The 19,585-nt window shown below is 35.8% G+C and overlaps 2 protein-coding genes across 3 annotated transcripts; both read right to left on the reverse strand.

Annotated features, from left to right (window-relative positions):
* Positions 1-24: 24 nt before the first annotated feature.
* LOC149673932 (anti-lipopolysaccharide factor-like) lies at positions 25-1,207 on the reverse strand. Its single transcript, XM_089839728.1, has 3 exons — positions 1,002-1,207; positions 306-439; positions 25-214 (listed from the first exon to the last, which is right to left on the reverse strand). Exons 1-3 carry the CDS (start codon positions 1,127-1,129, stop codon positions 90-92), a joined length of 387 nt encoding a protein of 128 aa, XP_089695854.1. The 5' UTR covers positions 1,130-1,207; the 3' UTR covers positions 25-89.
* Positions 1,208-5,542: 4,335 nt separating this feature from the next.
* Positions 5,543-19,513, reverse strand: LOC149673933 (nose resistant to fluoxetine protein 6-like). 2 transcript variants are annotated; one of them, XM_089839730.1, is made up of 15 exons: positions 19,084-19,513; positions 12,645-12,910; positions 12,238-12,377; positions 11,455-11,551; positions 11,244-11,328; positions 10,866-11,167; positions 10,283-10,379; positions 10,117-10,215; positions 9,834-9,999; positions 9,434-9,513; positions 9,213-9,332; positions 8,476-8,783; positions 7,903-8,045; positions 7,311-7,560; positions 5,543-6,923 (listed from the first exon to the last, which is right to left on the reverse strand). In XM_089839730.1, the coding sequence occupies exons 2-15, from the start codon at positions 12,874-12,876 to the stop codon at positions 6,622-6,624; spliced, it is 2,421 nt and encodes an 806-aa protein (XP_089695856.1). In that variant the 5' UTR covers positions 12,877-12,910; positions 19,084-19,513; the 3' UTR covers positions 5,543-6,621. The 2 variants fall into 2 exon arrangements, with proteins under 2 accessions (XP_089695856.1, XP_089695855.1); XM_089839729.1 differs by lacking the exon at positions 19,084-19,513 and adding an exon at positions 15,802-16,262.
* Positions 19,514-19,585: the final 72 nt, after the last annotated feature.

Below are 19,585 nucleotides of genomic sequence, written 5' to 3' on the forward strand. Positions count from 1 at the left end.
TGAACGGTACAACTCTCACAACAGTAAATTTTAGAATTTATAAGTTTATTATTATATATAAAATCGTGAATTTACAATTTCACCGAGGCTTAACCATTATATTTGTTTAAGAAATCTTGAGCGTCAGAATCGGTTACTAATCCACCGTTGCGCAGATTGTTGACAAGATCAGAAATGGCGTGTTCGATCGCTCCATTCTTGCTCTTAGTTCTCGCTATGGGAATTAATTTATATCGATTAGTTTTAAAAAAAATTGACGATTCATATTTAAGCTCTAAGAAATAAGTTAGCGCTTTAATACATACATCCTCCGTCAATTGCCGTCCATCCTGGACACCATGCTTTGCCCGAGTATACCAATTTGAATTTCCTGATAGTTGGTTTTACTTTGTAGTTGCATGTATGACCGAATAGGTCAAATGTGCCATCGTCGAAAAGGCTATAAAACCGTAATTAGAATTTTAAGTCATTATGCCCTCATTTTATCGAAAATTTTATTTGGTCGTAGACTATCAGTAAATGTTGGGGCAGTCAGTATATCATAAAATATTTTCCCATATGCGACTATACATTTGATAGTATCATAAGCCTGTTATACTCTACATAAGTATTGGACGAAAGGATTATGGTTAACGAGTCGAGCTCTAATTGTCGTAACCTCAAGTATTTAGAAAGGAGCGAAATGAGGCTATGACATAGTCATAGAACAATCGTCCCCAACACGAGGTCACGTGCCAGGTAAAGCGTCAAATCGCAAATTATTGATAAATGCGAGTCAATATACGCGCTGGTGCTGTCTATTAGCAAGTTAATTCAATTTTAATTGACAATGTAATAGCTCTTAAAAGGGGCTGTTCACAAACCACACGCTTTATTATAAACTTACAAATCACGAAACAATGACTACCTACCCCAATGTAATAGCGCCTTACCGGACGTAACGTCACTATAGTGGGCCATTTACTTTAGTACTTAATGTAACAGAAACGAGTGATAATTACCTTCCAATTCGTTGTATGACGACACCAGCAATAGCTCCCCACGGTGTATCTTGGGCTTGCGATGGATAGTAAGCGACTGTCGCCAACAAGCAGAAGGATAAGGCAACGAAAGCGACGGAGATCTTCATCTTTAGATAGATAATTCGGAACAAAATAATCTTCGCAACTTATTGGAACTCCCGAAGTTAGGATACGAATGAACGTTGAAGAACACGATGTATTTATACGAAAAAATAATCGGGGATTTTTGCCTAAGGGGTAGGAAACGAACTCCGGCAGAGGAAGTTACTTACAATAGATGGACAGAACCGACATTGAGATATCTTGATGAGTTTATCGTCTAGCGTAAAAACCCATCAGAGATGCGCGACATTTTTACAAAGTATTGCGCAATATCTGGCCAATACTTCGTTACTAGGAATTCTGAAACTTTTGTAAAGTAGGAAGTTTACATAAAAAAATAAATCGGGCAGCACGATGCTGTTCGTGGAATTGGGTTTATTGATTTAAGATAATAATTAAGTAAAAGTGTATTACAAAAGCTGTTGAGTTCCGTTTTGAACCTTCCCTTTAAACTTGGGTTTACATCTTGACCTTCGAGGCTCGGGAAAAACTGACCAACGAGGTCCAGACTTTAACTCTAAACTCTCTAATATGGTCATTGCGTTGAATTCAGACTTTGAGCTATAATTTGAATTTAACATTCCTATATCATTATAACAAATACCTTAAACTAGACGTAGACCATTGAATTTATAACTTGCGGGGAAACCAGCACGCAGGCGGGATTGCGCCCCCTTAGGTTATTTCCTTTGCGCCAAGGGGCAACGCCAGACGGAGCCCAGAGTTCACTACACGCGGGAGGCAAGCCAACTCTCATTGCCCTCTAGCGGTGCTTCCTGTCACGAGGAAAATAACATAAGAAGGCTGCCCCGTCCCTATGGTGTATTTGCTTCTCTAGTGGAATTAATTGAATGTTCTATGGAAGCTATAATGAAGGTTCGTGAAACTCTTTCAATGTCAAATTTCAATTGTCTGGAGAGTTTCAGAAAATTTGAAGTACCGCGTCGGGGTTTTTCCCACCTGCCTTTCCTGCTCAACGGAAAATCCGCTTTTGTTAGAAACGACACTTATAAATTTAAATTTATTTGACAGGACTTAAAGCAACATAATAACAGGAGTAACTAGGCTATACATTAATAGCCCAGCGGTCCTATAATTCCTATAAAATACTATATTTATGAGTCTGTTCTATATTAGCCTATAATTTCTTGAACCTGTCCTATATTGTCCTATAATTACTTGAACCTGTCCTATATTATCCTATAATTTCTTATGGGCTTATTAGCGTTGATTAATCAGATGTAGGTAATACAAGTTGGGAAAACCAAAATATTACCTCTCCGAGTCTAAAGGAGGACTACTTACAAACTTATTTACCCAGATATGGAAATGTTTCTTTTTTTATGAGCAAATAGTGAAGTTAAAATTTATGAAATATTAAAGCAGTATACAAAGCATAGCAAATATACTGTAAATCAGACGATATTTTACATCCAATAAGGATATACTTGTACACATTAAAATCATCCGATGGGGGAAAAACGGGAAATGAAGAGATAAAACTTTGGAGGGATATTACCTTTACGTGTTTGTAAAGGCCCAATTTTCTACTCCTCAACTGTATACCCTCTATGTTCAAAGCCATATTCACAACAGGGTTGCCATGTAAACACTATCCTCTCGTTTCACCTCAACGATTTTCTTAGTTTGTCAACATGACTGTTAACGTTACATAACACCAAAGCTAATTTGTGGCTACACACACTGAAGGTAAATGCGCACCATAAAAAGCATGAAAACACGAAGCTATAATCCGATTGCGATCAGACCTTTCTCTGATCTGGGCTGCGTTCAGCAGAGCTCACCAAAAAAGACAGCGGATTTGGAAAACGTTTACCTGTGAGCTCTGTCGTCATATCTTTTCTCCGGTCATCGGTGTTTTAAAAATGACGCTAGCGCAATAAAGCGTGCAAGGTACCAAGGCTTAACAAAAATTGTATGATAACATATTTTAAGAGATAGATAACAACAACTTTTATAATTAAAATTAGAAACTAACATGTCTCTTAAACTTCTCGCGTGATCAACTTGTTTCACGCTAATTAAATAGCTCTAGTACCATCATAATCAGCAAGAGCTTTTTGTATTAATTCGTCCATGCTTTTTTCGCCAAGCTGAGAACTACGCGTTTTACGTCACGTTATCCAAAAACCCGACTATTTTCCTTGAAGACCGTGCTGGCTCAGCGCTGAGCACCGTGACGTCTAAATTCAATAACAAAATCCCGTTCTGTAGGACACTGCTAACAGCGCTGAGCTCTGCTGAACGCGGCCCAGATTTCCACCATGATTATAAAGTCTAAGCCTAATTATTTAAAAGTGTATTTAACTTTCGGCTCACTCTGAACCGTTAATGTCTCTGTATTACAGAAACGAAAACCAAACCCAAGCGTTTACTTTTTGGTTCAATAGGCCTATTGACAAATAAAAGTTCATTTGACCAATATGGATGCGTTCTTCTTGAAATCACTTTAGAAAAAATTATGCTATAAACAGATGTAGTATAGCTTAAGTAATATATAAACATCGATTTCAAATAATAATAATAAAAAATATTCTTGGGATATCAAAATGAAACAGAGCTTTATAGCTACAAAACCACTAAAGGCATCGAAATTACGAAAAATATTTCCATATATTAATTATACATTATGAGAAAACCAAATATTAAGGTTTTGTAGGATTTTTTTCCACAAAACAAAGCGAACTGCTAACGCGGTGCACTAACGGACGGACACACACAGAATAAACATAGGCTGCTTTTTAACTCTTTCCGTTTTAATTTTGAGTTGAGAAACTAGATTATCTTAAATATTAAAACAAGGAGTATAAACCTATTAGTGGAAACAGTATTTTTATTCAAATATGAAACAATCCCGCTTATGTTTATTATCTCTGGACATTGGTAAAAATTCACTCCATTACTCCTAGGTATTCACAGAATTTTAGTTCTTTATAACTGAAATTCATCTGATTATGTTTTAAAAAAATATTTTTCCTTATCATTGTGGTGTTTCGCGACGGTAAAAAATATTTAAATACGCCGCTAATAAAATATATAGTTTCAACTTCTTAATTCTTTAAGAAAAGAAATTTAAAACACCCAAGGAGTATGAACAGAGGTGTGGAAGTTTCAAAGATGGCCGTGGATTGAAAACATCTTTCTAATTGTGTACCAACAACGCGAATGTGCCCAAAACACACTTACGATAGTATCGCACTTACCAACCGTTACCTCTCTAACTGAGACAGTGACACAACAAACTGCATTTTTTATTTATCCTAATTCAACTCCTCTACTCCGTCTCTATTAACATCAATACTCGACCTATTTTAATTTTCTAGAGTTTCCATGATTAGTAATACAGTGGGCGAAATTCTTAAATACTCGCTCTATATTAACTATGAAATGTGTACAGTGTATCGACTTTATACGCAATCTTCATTACTCGTCCTATATTAACTTTGACTATATGGTTTTAGTTAGCACAGATTTTTCTTAAATAATTAAATAAATATAATTAATATTAAATATTTTCTTCGTTAGTTGTTCGCCTTATTGAGCGTTACATCGTTTTAAAAAAGAATAATTAAACAACCTTGAGAGACTTGACTAATATTGACGTTTGGAATGAAGCATACTCCGGTTGCTCGCCTTACTCAAATAGGTAGTATATAAGGGTGTCGAACTACAGCTATAAGCAAGAACAACCGCAATTGCGTGAACCTTGGAGGAAGACCCCTCCATTGGAAGGCTAGACGTTTCTCGTAACCCTAGCCGATCGCCGCGTATGTCTTAACCTTAAGGATGATGGTGGTGTTAGAAGCCAGGTGTACAGACTGGTGTTCATGTGGAATGGACAAAGACGAGAAGGTGGTGGTGTTAGAAGCCAGGTGTACAGACTGGTGTTCATGTGGAATGGACAAAGACGAGAAGGTGGTGGTGTTAGAAGCCAGGTGTACAGACTGGTGTCCATGTGGAATGGACAAAAACGAGAAGATGGTGGTGTTTAGAAGCCAGTAAGTACAGACTGGTGTCCATGTGGAATGGGCGAAAGACTAGAAGATGGTGGTGTTTAGAAGCCAGTAAGTACAGACTGGTGTCCATGTGGAATGGGCGAAAGACTAGAAGATGGTGGTGTTTAGAAGCCAGTAAGTTCAGACTGGTGTCCATGTGGGGTGAACAAATGAACAGAGTTGTTAGACAGGCAATACAATTTCCGGGACTGTAAATGCGGTCTGGAAATTGAATACACGTTTGCTCCGATTTGCAAACTGCGAACGCGGTCACGTGGGTGTAACAACGGACAGACACACACACAGACACACACACAGACACACAGACACACACACAGACACGTCGAAATTAGAACCTCTCCGTGACATACGTCACTCGGAGAGGTAAAAACGGATAAATATCGTAATTAACAATATTTATTTAGCTTCTTTCAACAATAACATTAACAATTTTCGTAACAAAATGGAATGTTTAATCACAACTTCAATGAATAGTTTTTTAAGTTTACGCTTTTTTTAACAAGTGCAAATAATACAGTATATATTATTTTGATTTTTAACTCTTATCATCAATAATGAAGAATGATCAACTTTTGTATTTTTTAAAAAAAAAACATTGTCATCTTTAGCTTATTCTCAAACATATTATAATTGATATTATTAATATTTAATTTTAAATAATGTACGTAAAAAAATATATAGTTATCGCCTGTTAATTGAGTCGAAAATTACGTTATATTTTTTCATTACATTAACTGTTTTTCAACTGTTAAAATATTTATAATATTTACGAATAGTTAGTTGGCTTTCACTCAACATTTTACGAATATGGAAAATACAATTATAAAATAATAGTTTTGTAGAATTTTGCAATATCAAAGCATTTTTCTCCAATTTTATGGCCTTGCTAATGAACCTTTTATGATGGGGTACTCGAATTTTTTCCACTTTTGAATCACTGACTGCGGCATATTTTCTTCGCGAATTTTATAGTTCCACATTCTTTATATATATTTCGAATCTTGAACAATTGTTCTCTCGAATTTTCGAATCTTATGAAATTTTCCTATCCAATTTTCGAATCTCAAGAAATGTTTCTTTCGAATCTCAAGAAATGTTTCTTTCCAATTTTCAAATATTATGAAATTTTTCTTTCCAATTTTCGAATCTCAAGAAATTTTTCTTTCCAATTTTCGAATATCAAGAAATTTTCCTATCCAATTTTCGTATCTTATGAAATTTTCCTATCCAATTTTCGAATCTTATGAAATTTTCCTCTCCAATTTTCGAATCTTATGAAATTTTCCTCTCCAATTTTCGAATCTTATGAAATTTTTATTTCCAATTTTCGAATCTCAAGAAATGTTTATCTCCAATTTTCGAATCCCAAGAATTTTTCTTTTTTTTTGCCGATTGCTTTGTTCGCCAGTTCCTTTGTATTTACCTTCATGATACATCTCTTTTTGCACCAGACATTAAGTCTATTGAATTATCTTGGTTAATATTAATAAAACTAAGAGTATTAAGGTGTGCGAAAATCCAGGCGGCTTATAAGCTACTACACTCTTCACCCTTCGAAAAATCAATCTGCCTAGACGCTTGTTAAACGGTTCGCCGGAACCCTTCAATATTTTCTTAGAACGTGCAACTAAGCTACTATTTGGGATTTCTTGCCATCCGAAGTTTGCCATAATCGGCTCTCTTCTTAAAAAACGAACAAGTGTTATTAACACGTGACGGACGCCGTCGAGCGTATTGACGCTTATTATATAGATGTTAACACCTTTCAAACAAAAAAAAAATTACAATGGCAACGCAGTCCGGCTGATCATGTTTTTGTTTTGTACATTCACTAGTTCAAAATCGAAAGATCATAAAATGATGAGGGAAATGAGTAATAATTGGTTAATTACATCCTAATTATGTCGCTAAAATTTGAAGACGCCTAAAAGGGATGGAATCTCAGGCTTTGTTAATTAAAACTGAATTATACCATAAGTCTATAAGACATATTCCATTTTATCATAAGTTTATAAAACATGTTCCAATTGTACCCATATCATTCCCAAATGTAATGTAAAATGATCTTTCGATTTTGAACTGTGCAGGGATTTTTTTTCTGAAAAATGTATTTGGCAATTAGGGATAGACTATAAAAGTCTTTGAGTGCCTTGTTTATGAATGTCATTGGGTGTATCGGTTGCGCTTTCAATGGCAAAGGCTTCGTTATCACATCCTGTGCTGTTATAATTTGGCGGAGAAATGATGCTGATTGGTTCTCTCTGTTCATTCGTATCACGTTTTTCATTAGAACGTGTTAAGAGCATTTTGTCCAATCCTTGAAATGGCACTTCAATACAAAGCGTGATGGGGAACGATAGACCAAACGCAATGCCAACGACACCGACGTAAATCACAATCTAGAAAAGAAAATAATAACGATTAGGAAACAGTTTTAGGAGGGGACAGACTAGTCCTATATTTAGATCACATTCAGACATAGAAACTTAATGGTAGATCACAGATTTATGCTTTAGTGGTAAGCCTGGACCTTATGCCAGAATAAGGTCTTGAACAGTATAAGTGAGACCCATTCAGTTCGGCAGTGGTGTTTGGGCGGTATTAGCCACAAAAGCACGACGCGTCAAACGTCAATGTAAACGGCGTTCACTATTGGTTGTCGTTCAGTTGAAATAATTTCTAATATAGGCCCAAATGGCAGAACGACTTTCTCCAAAAGAAATAAAATGTATCGCACTTACCCATAAAAAGTCGTTAATGACGAGTTTGTCCGCTTGAACACCAACGAGGGACTTGACAATTATGGGATGAATTATGTACGCGACGTAAGTTAATTTCGATAGCGGGCCAAAAGCCTTCCATGACAAAATACTGTTGACGATACCTACGAAAGATGCGAGGTAAACAGATTTTAGTTAGCGTTTCAGTTCCCTTAACCCTAATCGACAAGAATGAAATCTAGAGCCGTTTACTAGATCTTATATTCTACATATCGGTCTTTCATGAAGCCCCTATGGCGCAGGAAATTAAATGAATTCGGGTTACATAACAGTTGAACCAAGAACCCGTACAAGACCTGAAAGCGATCGAAGATAAGTCGGTTGTAGTGACCGCTCTCGTGTTCTTTCTCCAATTATTCTTAGTTCAATCATATCACTGCTGTATTGGTAAGCTTTTGTTCACCCGTAAGATCATAAAAACTAATATGGTTATACTCAAGTCTTTTATGGGTTCTTGGTTCGACTAATTCAATAATAGGTTCCCGTTTCTCGCTCAGTACGTTGAATCTCGGGTAATTCTTAGTTGAGACTTACCTCCGTAACCTATGGCACAAACATAGCAAACCCAGGCAACACCTAGGGCCCATACAGGACGGTGAAGAGCCAAGTACAGGGCGTTGACGTAAAGGTTCCCGCGTAATCCTTGGTTCCAATTATAGACTCCGTATAATGTAGAGAAACAGAAAGCGAATGAACAGCACCATCCGGCTATTTGTACTACGGGTTTCAGCGTCACACGAGGCTTCTTGACTAATAGATATCCCACAAATAGTCCTAAACAATATGGACCAATACGGGTATATGGCTTCGTGTAAACCTTTTTGTAAGTTTCCGCCATTTTTCTAAAATTAAAACAATAATAATAATATGTAATTAAAGTTTAAATGTTTTCCAAGTGCATTTGTGCCCAATATTTACGTTTACAAAGAAAAGTAGTAAGTTTGTTAAAGTATAATCTGGGATAGATTTAATTTTAGAAGTAGGAATGGAGAACAGAGTAGTCTGGGCGCGCGTCAAAGTCCCGGACCCCCTTACTCGGGACAGAGGGGTATGAAAGAAGAGGTGGGTCATAGCGACAAAGGTAAAATGGAATTATATATTTTTCGCCGTCCCCGTCAGCAACTTCATCAAAACGTAGTTTAAGTGAGCCAATAAGATGAGTTAAACGTGTTGGAGGGAGGGGCTCTATACTGGACCATGAGTCGGACTGAAGTAAATATTAACTGTTCTCCATTCCTACTTCTAAAATTAACTGATAAAATATGTCTTACTCAACGTTCATGAAGAACAACGTCGTAGGCTGAAGGCTGTAAACTGCACCCAGAATGAACGCCGTTACAATGGAAGTCAGAAGTAATGCAAAGTTTAACAAGAGACCTTTTTTAGGGTACCTTAAAACAAATATTTAATATTTAAAAACTCAACTAACTGTTCTGAACCTAGAATATTATGGGAGTGGTAAAAACCAACTGGTATATATAGTTTTACTTACTTGTTAAGCAACAATAGTATTGCGGGAGCTATTAGGAAAAATTGCATGTCGTTGGCCAAATACCATAAGTGGTCCATGCACTAGAATAAAGTGAATTCTATTAGAGACGCGCGAAACTACTTAAGGCTAAATAGTTCCGTCTTTCAAGCTTAGAGTTGTGAATCGGTAGTTCTTTTGTTAATGATTTAATTATTTATAGTTCAGACCTGAAACCTTTGGGAATATTAGTGTACTGGACAAAGACTAAAAATTCCACTTTCATTAAGAGCCCCTCGTTTCCCTCAATTTACATTACCATATAAAATACCGAGAAGGTAATTAAATATTTCCCAAAATATTACGGAAATTTCACATCTCTATACGCTGTATACGCATGCGCCTTCCGTGAACTTGAACTTACCACGTTATTCAATCCGAGAAAATTGTTTATGTACGCTAAATTGAATAGGCAGCTGTGTTTGCAGCCGTTGTAGTCCGGATTTATACTTTTAAACCATACTGGCCCCGATCCCAGCAAGGGCCAAACAAAAACGAATAATATAGCAAATATCACCGGCGGCGTTAATCTATGGAATGAGAAACAAGGTTAATTATCACGCGCAATTAATCAAATCAAGTACTATAATTGCGGGAAAATGTTATAAACTCATTTATGTTCGAATGTTGCTTAATGAAGGAATTACCTTAAATAACGATGGAACAAATTGCGAAAATAATCTCCCCAGGTGTATTTGCTAGATTTCTGCAGCTTCTTCAAATTGACGTAAGCTACTAATAAGCCCCTAAAGTTGTTAAAAATATAAAATTATAGACAACTTTGTTTAGTGTGATATAATATCGTTTTCTTACCCTATGAAGAAGAAAGTATCAACGGAAATACTGGCATTGAGAACAGCTTGAAACGCAAATTGATGGCGATTTAAATTGAACTCTTCTAAATTAGCGGCTGTAATTGAAAGTAGAGAGTTTTATTAGATTGGTACGCTTTTCTTAAAAGGATGCGTCGGACTAGAATTTTTTTTTCTTTTTATAATCGAAAGAGCGTATAAAATTATCAATTTGTCAATTGGAACCATGTTTCTATCTACAATATTAAGGAAGATACGAGCAATTAAGTGTCCGAAGCATTGGGGAGCACCTCTATTGGATGGGTAGTACCGCCTGACGAGTTCGTCGAATAGGGGAACTCCCCAGTGGTTCGAGCCATTATAAAACTTAATTTCTCGTATCTTATTTATTATTGTAGATAGAAACATGGTTCCAATTGATAAATTCATTATTTTTCACGCTGTTCCGATTTAAAAAGAAAAATTCTAGCTAGGAGTATCCCTTCAAATCTCTGCATTAGTCTCAAACGTGCAGATTTTATGTGGGTTCATGCGTTTGCTTTAAAACAGTTCAAATATCTGAGGTATAATGTACGTGTACTTACCTAAAAATGTTGTCTGGTAAAAAATATGATACATAATGATCCAAGTTGTACTTAGAAAACGAATTCCATCCAAAGCGGTAATACTAGAAGAGCTACGTTTTGTATTCAAGACTGATTTAGCGTTGGTGTACAAAGAGAAACAACAAAGTATTTCCGCGATGTGTTTTAAGGCGCTGATCTTCGTCGTTTCCGTCGTTGGCGAGGTTTCAACAAATTCCTTTTTCTTCTTAGTTAGAACATTTCGAATTACATCCACCAGGGTTCCAAATAAAACGATTCCAAGCAAAATTGATAGAATAATTCTAAAATTTATAACAGAAATAATGAAAATACTTAATACGGTTCGTTCCCTCATCATAATTTAGATCTAACACTTACATTCCAATTTTTTGACATAGTTCCAGTTCTACCTTTTCTTTGTAGCATTCGGGTCTCGAAGTCGTCAACCCAAACTTTTTAAGACCTAAATAAGTAAAACAGTTCACTATAATTTCACGAAATACTTTTGTCACTATACTCATGTTCGAGCGCATTTAAAGGTGATGCTCAAACGCGCCTGAACATGATTTGAACACTAATATCGGCTTACCATTAAGAAGTGACTGATAAATGTCATTTTCGCTGCACTGAGAGGGAACGCAAACATCGAATTCGTAAGCACCCATCCAACTTACGTTTTCGCTCGTCTATAAATTCAAAAGTACTAAGTTATTTCATTATAACACGTGTCTTAATCATCGCTAGTTTTATATTTTCTGTCACGCATTTCCACTCCAAACTTAATTCTCCTTGAATAGCAATATCTTTAGCCAACAGCGGTTTTTTGCGTTAGGAAAGGTCAACGGTACTCAATTACATATACTGTTTTCATTTTATTTGATCTCGAAGTTTTAGAAAGATTTAGAGGGGAAGAAACGAAGCAGACCCTTCTAATAACGACGCGAAAGACGTCGAACGAAATGGATATACAACCAATAATTTTCTGCTCAAATCATCAGAGCAAGAGGCTCAGTCAGCCGTAGGGGGTCAACAAATACTTTAGCTACCAAACCGAAACGCAAAAGTAAAATGGCATTTTTCTTATTCATATATGAAGACTGAGCGCTGTGTATTGATGAATCTCTCTATACAATTAGAGTTTATTTTGACTCTTAATTTATATATAACCTAGCTGCAATCCTCAATCACGAGGGAGAGGGTCAGATCATTAAATTATAATAACTATTCGACTCAAACATCTTAACAACCCGGCATATTCTTTGAGTGAGTTGGATTATCATCGAAAACAACTTTTTTTTTTTTTTTTTCAATTTATCTTCTTTCAAAGCTTGTCGGAAAGTGTAGACTTTAGTAAAATGTTTGTACCACTTACACTAGCAATAGTTGAAGTACAAAATCTTCCGGTAAAAGCTGCACTTTTGATATTGATTTTTGAGCATTCCTTGTAAGAACCTCGGAAAGTGTTCCTTCCGGAGTTAATATTAGCGCCAACTTTTCCAGAAGCGTCAAGCACTGATTTGGAGAAGAAGAAATTTAGTACACAGGCTATTTTGCTCATTTAGCTATGTTTCTAGAGTTTTTCGTAAATATAAAACAAGGTGTTCCGGCTGAATTTATACTATTGCTGGACGAATTCACAAGTACCCTTCTGTATCTCGAGTACTGATTTGTTCCCTGACGCTGATAATTAACTTACAGAGCTCGCATAAATGTGTAGGCTTCAACTAAACGCGTTTATGTTTATTTACAGTATGAAAAATAAAAACCATTTTAACTTACTTTGCAAAGACCAGGGTATCCCGTTATTTAGCGACTGCTTCAACAACTGCAAACTTTGTTTGCAACTTAAAGATACGTTCGTTTCAGTCGGCGCACCGTCCACCAGTGGTGCTAGAAGCGAAACGTCCATCACTTTTGAAAGGATACTTTCCAAGGCCATGGTTGTCTCTTGAGCATTAATTGAATGAAGGACCAAAAAGGCCCATACGAATATTCCCAGCTTCAGATTCATGACGATCACCGATAGGAAATAGTCGCGGATTGATCTGTAACAGACGCGATAACGAAATTTACCGTCAGATGTTATCGGACCAGTATAATTGTTCTTGATAAACAGCGAGTATTGTTTTTTCGTACTAGTAAGTTAGCTGGTCTATGACAGGTCTTTGGGTTTACGCGTGTACTAGCAGAGAAGGAAACCGTCAAGTGGTTTTTGTTAGTTTTCTAGGCGGTATTTAGTATACTAAACTTTAAATCATATGTTTCACCACCATTAACGTATTTCATTTAGTGTCGTACTTTTTACTGTTAGGCTACAAGGATCAGTTAATGATTTGGGGGAGGGTGGAGAGAAATCCAAATTATAAGAAGATACTTTAAACTAGGACGTAAAAACAAATGATAAGAGTGCAGGACGCTAATCAACTGACTAAAGTTCTCAATGAAAATTTTTGAACGGTTATCTTTAATTTAAAATTGTTTTCAAACCTATTCAAGCTATAACGATTTAGTTGCGTCATACACAATTTGTTGGTAATAGTAGATCATAAGCTTATGCTACTTTAAAATAAAATCGCCATTTTATTTCTATGGGAAGATTAGTTTGCAACTTTTTTTTTTTAATTTTTAATTTTCTACTACGTTTCTCGCAAATTCTAAAATTTCCCGATTTCAAGAACAATTGAAATAGATTTCACGGTACTTGATTTCTCAAGTGGACGTCTTACCCCCTCGAAAGATTTGAACGAAAACTAACTATTGAAAGTTAACAAAATACGGTTTTACAGTATACCGCATTGTCCCTATCTGACAGGTGAAAATTTGATCTACCTGTACTGTCTAAACAAAGGAAATAACTTAGCAATTCTAGTGTTTGAGTATAGACTGTACAGTATTTGATACGGTTTTTCAGAACCGTTTCGCGTTTGATAGAGTAGAAATCACATCCTAAGTGATACTAAATTATGGTCGATGAGTTAGACACTCGCTAAAACAATATTTTTCCCTTCTCTCAGAAGATTACAAAAGAACTAGCTCGAGCTGTAAGTCTCTAGCATTACGAAGTATAGGTAGTGTCATACTTTTGGAACATATCTTATAAACTTATGATGTTACTGATGGTTTGATCAAATTCGGAAATTAACGAATTGCGATTGTGCATAAACAACAAATACTAAATAATAAATAATAAACAAACACTCAGGTTTCTGGATACTATAAAAGATAGACAATTATGTAAAACTTGGTATTTTCTAAACAAAACTGTGATAACTCACCCACAAACAAACAAAATAAAATAGTGTAAATTAAACACCGCAAGAAAGAGCTCTGAAATATCCAGGAGAGACCTGTAGACTGTACAGGCATGTGGATAATACAGATACGGTTTTACCTCGATCGGTTAGATAAACACGTGAGACTGATGTACTAACTAAAGGTGGTTTGTTGTTTTTCTCGTACTTTACTGGCCTAGTAACGACTACGTTTACCACCACCGACACGTGAGCGATTGCAAGTCGAGCGTAAGTTAAAGTTGTTAAGTCAAAATTACTCGACTATAGGCTATATAGTAACTCTAATATTATTTTAATGATATATAGTAATTGTCGATGTAACGTAAGCCCTCCCCGTTCAAATGAAAGTGAAATTTAAGGACTAACGGGTTTGTGGAAGTTCGGGATTTATAGCTAGGTCACGTCATAGACAATCTTTTAAAAGGGACAGCTATGCCGAGAGTTTGATCAACCTACAATCGCGGTTTTTTTAACCTAGAGAGATTTAAAAATTTAATATTTTTATAGAAGTCAACAAAATCGTGCAATCAAGCTAAATTTAAATAAACTAAATTATATTTGGTGCTAATTCTCAAATTTGCAAATTTATTACGCTCATGAAGAGTATAGTTTTATTGGACTGAGGTTTTATTCAATTAGATAATATTGAAAAAATATTTGTAAATACATCAAAGTTTGCAGTGACAATTTGCACATTCAACAAAAGCTTTGCAAATTCGTCAAAATTTGCGAAGACAATTTGCGTATTATTGAATAATTAAATAAATCTTTGCAAATCTAAATTAGCAAATATCTTCAAAATCATATGAAACTAATAAATACCGGCAAAAGTTTTTAAAACTTTGACTGTGGAAATCACGTAAAGGATTTCAAAAATATATCTTTGTTTTTGAAATCTCCTATACGAACCCAAAAATATTCAAAGATATAGAAATTATTCATCAAATGTATCAAACAGAGCGAGATTTCAAAATCGGAAGAAACACTTCAGATGGAGGGAAACGCCTTTAGAATTGTTTATTTTTTTATCGCATTGGTGTTCTGTTTATTAGTTTGTCACTGATTAGCCAGAGCGAAATATCGCATTGAGTAGAGGGATATTCCCGTTTACCCCTTTGCGCACCGAAAGAGATAGAAACGCCCTTTCCTTACACTTTCAAGTTAACTTGTCGCGATAATCGGACCTAGTTTTGGTCCTTTCGCAACTTTTACTTTTTTAATTAAACCCAATTTAACTTGACATTGATTCGCAGTTTCTTTCCCAACAAACCAACCTACCCCCTATCGGAAATAATTTGAAGTTTATTCCGACCTCATTTTCCGTAACTAAATATTTTCGTTTAATCTTAGATAGCGAAATTTCATTGATCTTGTACTTAATAATTTCTTCCGTTTGGCCCGGGTTTCTAAGTTATTTAATTTTTTTTTAAAGTTTAATAAACACGGATTGATAAGGTCAGCAAAATTTAAATGAAAATCACATCGTATTTTCCACGAAAATTTTGTTGTTATTATTTCTGTGATAAATATCCTGTTTTTTATTTTTACACATTTTCAAGTTCAACTTCCTACGTTTGAAATCTATTTTCTATAAAATCTTTGTCACATTGCGCTTGAAATAAACTTAATTAAATAAATCCTACCTTTGACCCAATGTTTGACCCCGGAAGTAGGAAATATTTGAAGGCAACCGGGAGGAGGTCGTTGAGCTAAACAATGCCGGGAATGTGTAACGTCCGAAATAGAGTGAGAGAGATCAATTGAAGGCGCGCTCTCGAGGCAAGGTTCTGACAATCTAAGGATCGAATAATTTGCGGGGACCTACAGACCTACATTTTATATCATTTTATCCCCTCCCTTCCCTTCCTCCGCTGATAAAATCCCGCCTCGATGGCAGACTGCACAGGCAAACTTTCATTTTCGTCACGTCGTCGGTATAGTCGAGAGTTCACTGAACTGCATCCGATCCGAGTGTCAAACAACGTCTGCCATGGCATTGAAGCTAAAACAGAGATACTCTCTAACAGCGGAGATACGCTCATCTTTAAAGGTATAGTTGCAAATCATAAATCTAGCTTTACCTAGCGCTCAAATTTCTTTGGTAAATGATTCAGTAATTCGAAAAGTTGTTAGATTTAAAGGCAAGGTGATGCCATTATGACTAGCAGCCCGTCCGATATTTTTGTTACTTTTCGGAGCAACACTTAAAAAAAAAATGTCGAAGGGCATGTTTCAACTCCAAAAGCCATAAAGTCCTTCTTCAGAATATAACATAAGTTTATAAGATATCTTCCTTAAGTATGACACTATCTATACTTCGTAATGCTAGGGACTTACAGCTCGAGCTAGTTCAAGAACGACAAGCGAGAATTGACTCACTAGGTTTTGCAGTCCATGTCCATCTTCCTATTTAGTCTGTACTAAGCCTTTGACAGCGCCTTACCAGGCGTCGCTTTACGAAAATCTATGACGTTACACCTACATCACTTCATGAAAAGCGCTCAGTTACCAGTGACAAACTTATGAAACATAACTTATGATGTAATGAACCAACATACTAAATATTTATGGTATCGGTTGAAACGTTATTTTGTAAGAAATATTTATACATTTCTGGCTGCCATTTTTCATGATGGCCACGGATTGGAAACACTTTCCTTAGTTTGTAACTAGGCCTACTACTTATGAGTTACATCTATGCAATATTAGGTATCATTCTAATGATTATTAGTCAGTCTTTCACTTTAATAGATGTAAATTAACACGTATAGAACAAATTTAGCAAACAGGAAGATTTATCTCTATGTAGTGCAGAGTCTCTGACTTCTAAATCAAAGCCGGATTAATGTTATCTATGTTTTTTTTTCTGTTATAATATTAATTTTGGCGAGTACCGCCTTCATTGAAAACTCCTATCAGTTTGTTGGCATTGAAAATGGTCGTCGATCTATCCGTCCGTTTACCTAAAAATATTGTTAAATTTTTGGCATGTTTAATTTAACCTCGAGGGGTTTATTGAACCGAATACCTCGTGCGTTTTTATCTACGCGTGGTTATGTAATAACTAAATGCACTATTGCGCTGTTATTTCGTGTGTGGGTCGGTTGAGTGTTTGTGGATCTTGTGTACACGAAAAACAAATGTAGTTAGGAACTGGTTAAGAAAAGATACGCTACAAGCTTTAGAGTTTGTGTTTTGGGAAAGAAAGCTGGGTCACTTCCGCTTTCACCCTGGCAGTCAGCACAAATATTTGTGCTCCCTGATCCTGGTAGGGGTCGTGTAATAGTATGGAAGGGATTAATGTCACCTGTACATAAAAATAGTGCCTTTTCCCCTTTACGTCACCCTAACTTACTCTTCTATCATGGACTGTATTTTTTAGTCGTTACATGAAAGGGCGTCTTCTAAGCCTAGGCACGAGAGCAAAGGTGAGATCATACAAACTAACAAAGCAAGGTGCGAAATATAAGAGAATTGACCATTACATTAGTGCTATAAGAGAAGCAAACACCACAGAGGCTGGGCTTTGGACTTTATTCAAGGTCTACTGGTGCAACGGTAGTTTGCATTCATTATCATCAAGAAATTTGTTTGTTATGTTTGATAAATATTTCATCCAATAATGAAAGTTTTTCCATAGCGGTTTTTCGAGAAGCTTTTAACTGAGAGTGTTTCATCTTGAGGAAAAACCGTGTTCAAATTTAGAAAAAAACATGTATACAATATCATCACGGATGGCCATCCTTAACCTCTCTCAGTCAGCGTTTTTCTAGAAACGTTCCTAGAACGTGTTATATCGGAGAAATACTGAGACATCATAGAGAATATACAGTAGAGGAGTAGAGCGTACTTCTTAATTTTTTTGGAGTTACTTCCGGCACTCCGATTCTTGGTAGACACATGGTTATCTTTGACTAAATATCACGCTCCGCCTCCATAGAGGATATAGAGTAATGGCAGTACTACGTATGCAAACGTCATAACCTTCTATCTCTTAGCTCAGTGTCATGCCCCTACTGGGCGCGTACAGTATCCTCTCTCACAAGAGCGCGCCCAGAGGGAGGGATACACAGTTTACATCCCTCTCTACCGTCACAAGTCTGTACAGTAAAGTGGACGACATTTTTTAAACCAATAATGATATGTCATGTACAGAAGGTAATTAGCCAATGGGAAAAACGGAAATGAATAGTAAACATTTGGCGAGATATTAATACAATTATGTATTGGTAAAGGCTAAAGTCTCTACTCCTCTACTGTATATCCTCTATGGATAGATACATGCATATACAAAAATAAATCTTTGATAATCCTATCAACATCCGATGATATTTAAAGGGATATTTAAAGAGACTATAATTTTATAAATGAAGTCTAATAATGTAACAGTCTATAACACGGTGTCATTTTGAAATGTGAGCTACCAAGTTTTCTATAAGGATATATAGTGTGAAATATCCCTTCGCCATGGTATGTTTTAAATTGGGTTAATTTTGGTCCGAAACAGTCATATTTAAAGTCAAAGTGGGGTAATTGTAACATGATCGGAACATTTGGAGCAAGGTTACTAAAAACCGAATCACATACCCGATAAATAGTTCCCTCATCATTACTTTATTAGCGCTTAACTATTTGCCAGCAAACGCGCTTGTGGATTTTTGTCCCACGTCAAGACAATCAAGGTTTGTGGGTTGATTGCTAAGAATTTAGTGCCAAACAGTTATAGAATTCACCCCATAATGCGATGCCCATCCGAAGTTTGATGAGCAGGAAAGCAAACAAAATTTTAGGGTGAGCCTGGGAATAATCATGTTACATAACTAAAATATTAAGAGGATACAGTGTGTCATCCTTCTTCTATTATCAAATTATGGTTTCACTGTGTTTGCGTTTTAAGCGTGCCAAGTACTAATAAACCCACTTACCTTTTCTGTAGTAATATATGAGCGGGTTTGAACCAAAATCTTCAACACTTTCATTTATATAGTCCCGCGACTCAAAAGATTCTCTATAAAATTCTTGGCTTAAGCGCAAGAATTCCGGGCAAATTTTTAATTTACTGTTTTCTTTTTTCTTTCTAAATTAATTTCCCTTTATTATAATAATCATGCTGTCTTTTTAACGTACCGAACAATTTCTAAAGATTTACACAGAAGGAACCTTGAAATCTATGTACTTGTTTAGACTTTTAACGGAGTGTTTTGCCAATTTTTGTAGAGTCTCTTCTCGGTCTATTAAAGGAAAGTTGAAAGTAGATAATTTTGCTTTATTCAAAAGAGCTTATGAAATAAAGAATAGTTCAAATTCAATAATATTAAAGAAAATAAGAGAAAATAAGTGTTTTTACATTAATCTACGCATGCGTTAGGTCCCTCCGCGAACATGAAAAACTAGTACCACATGACAGGTTAGTTTTATTGGTATGTG

Source organism: Phalangium opilio, unplaced genomic scaffold (genome assembly GCF_054372755.1).
Source record: "Phalangium opilio isolate 3A_F unplaced genomic scaffold, DU_Popi_V2 ptg000048l_1, whole genome shotgun sequence".
Lineage (NCBI taxonomy): Eukaryota > Metazoa > Arthropoda > Arachnida > Opiliones > Phalangiidae > Phalangium > Phalangium opilio.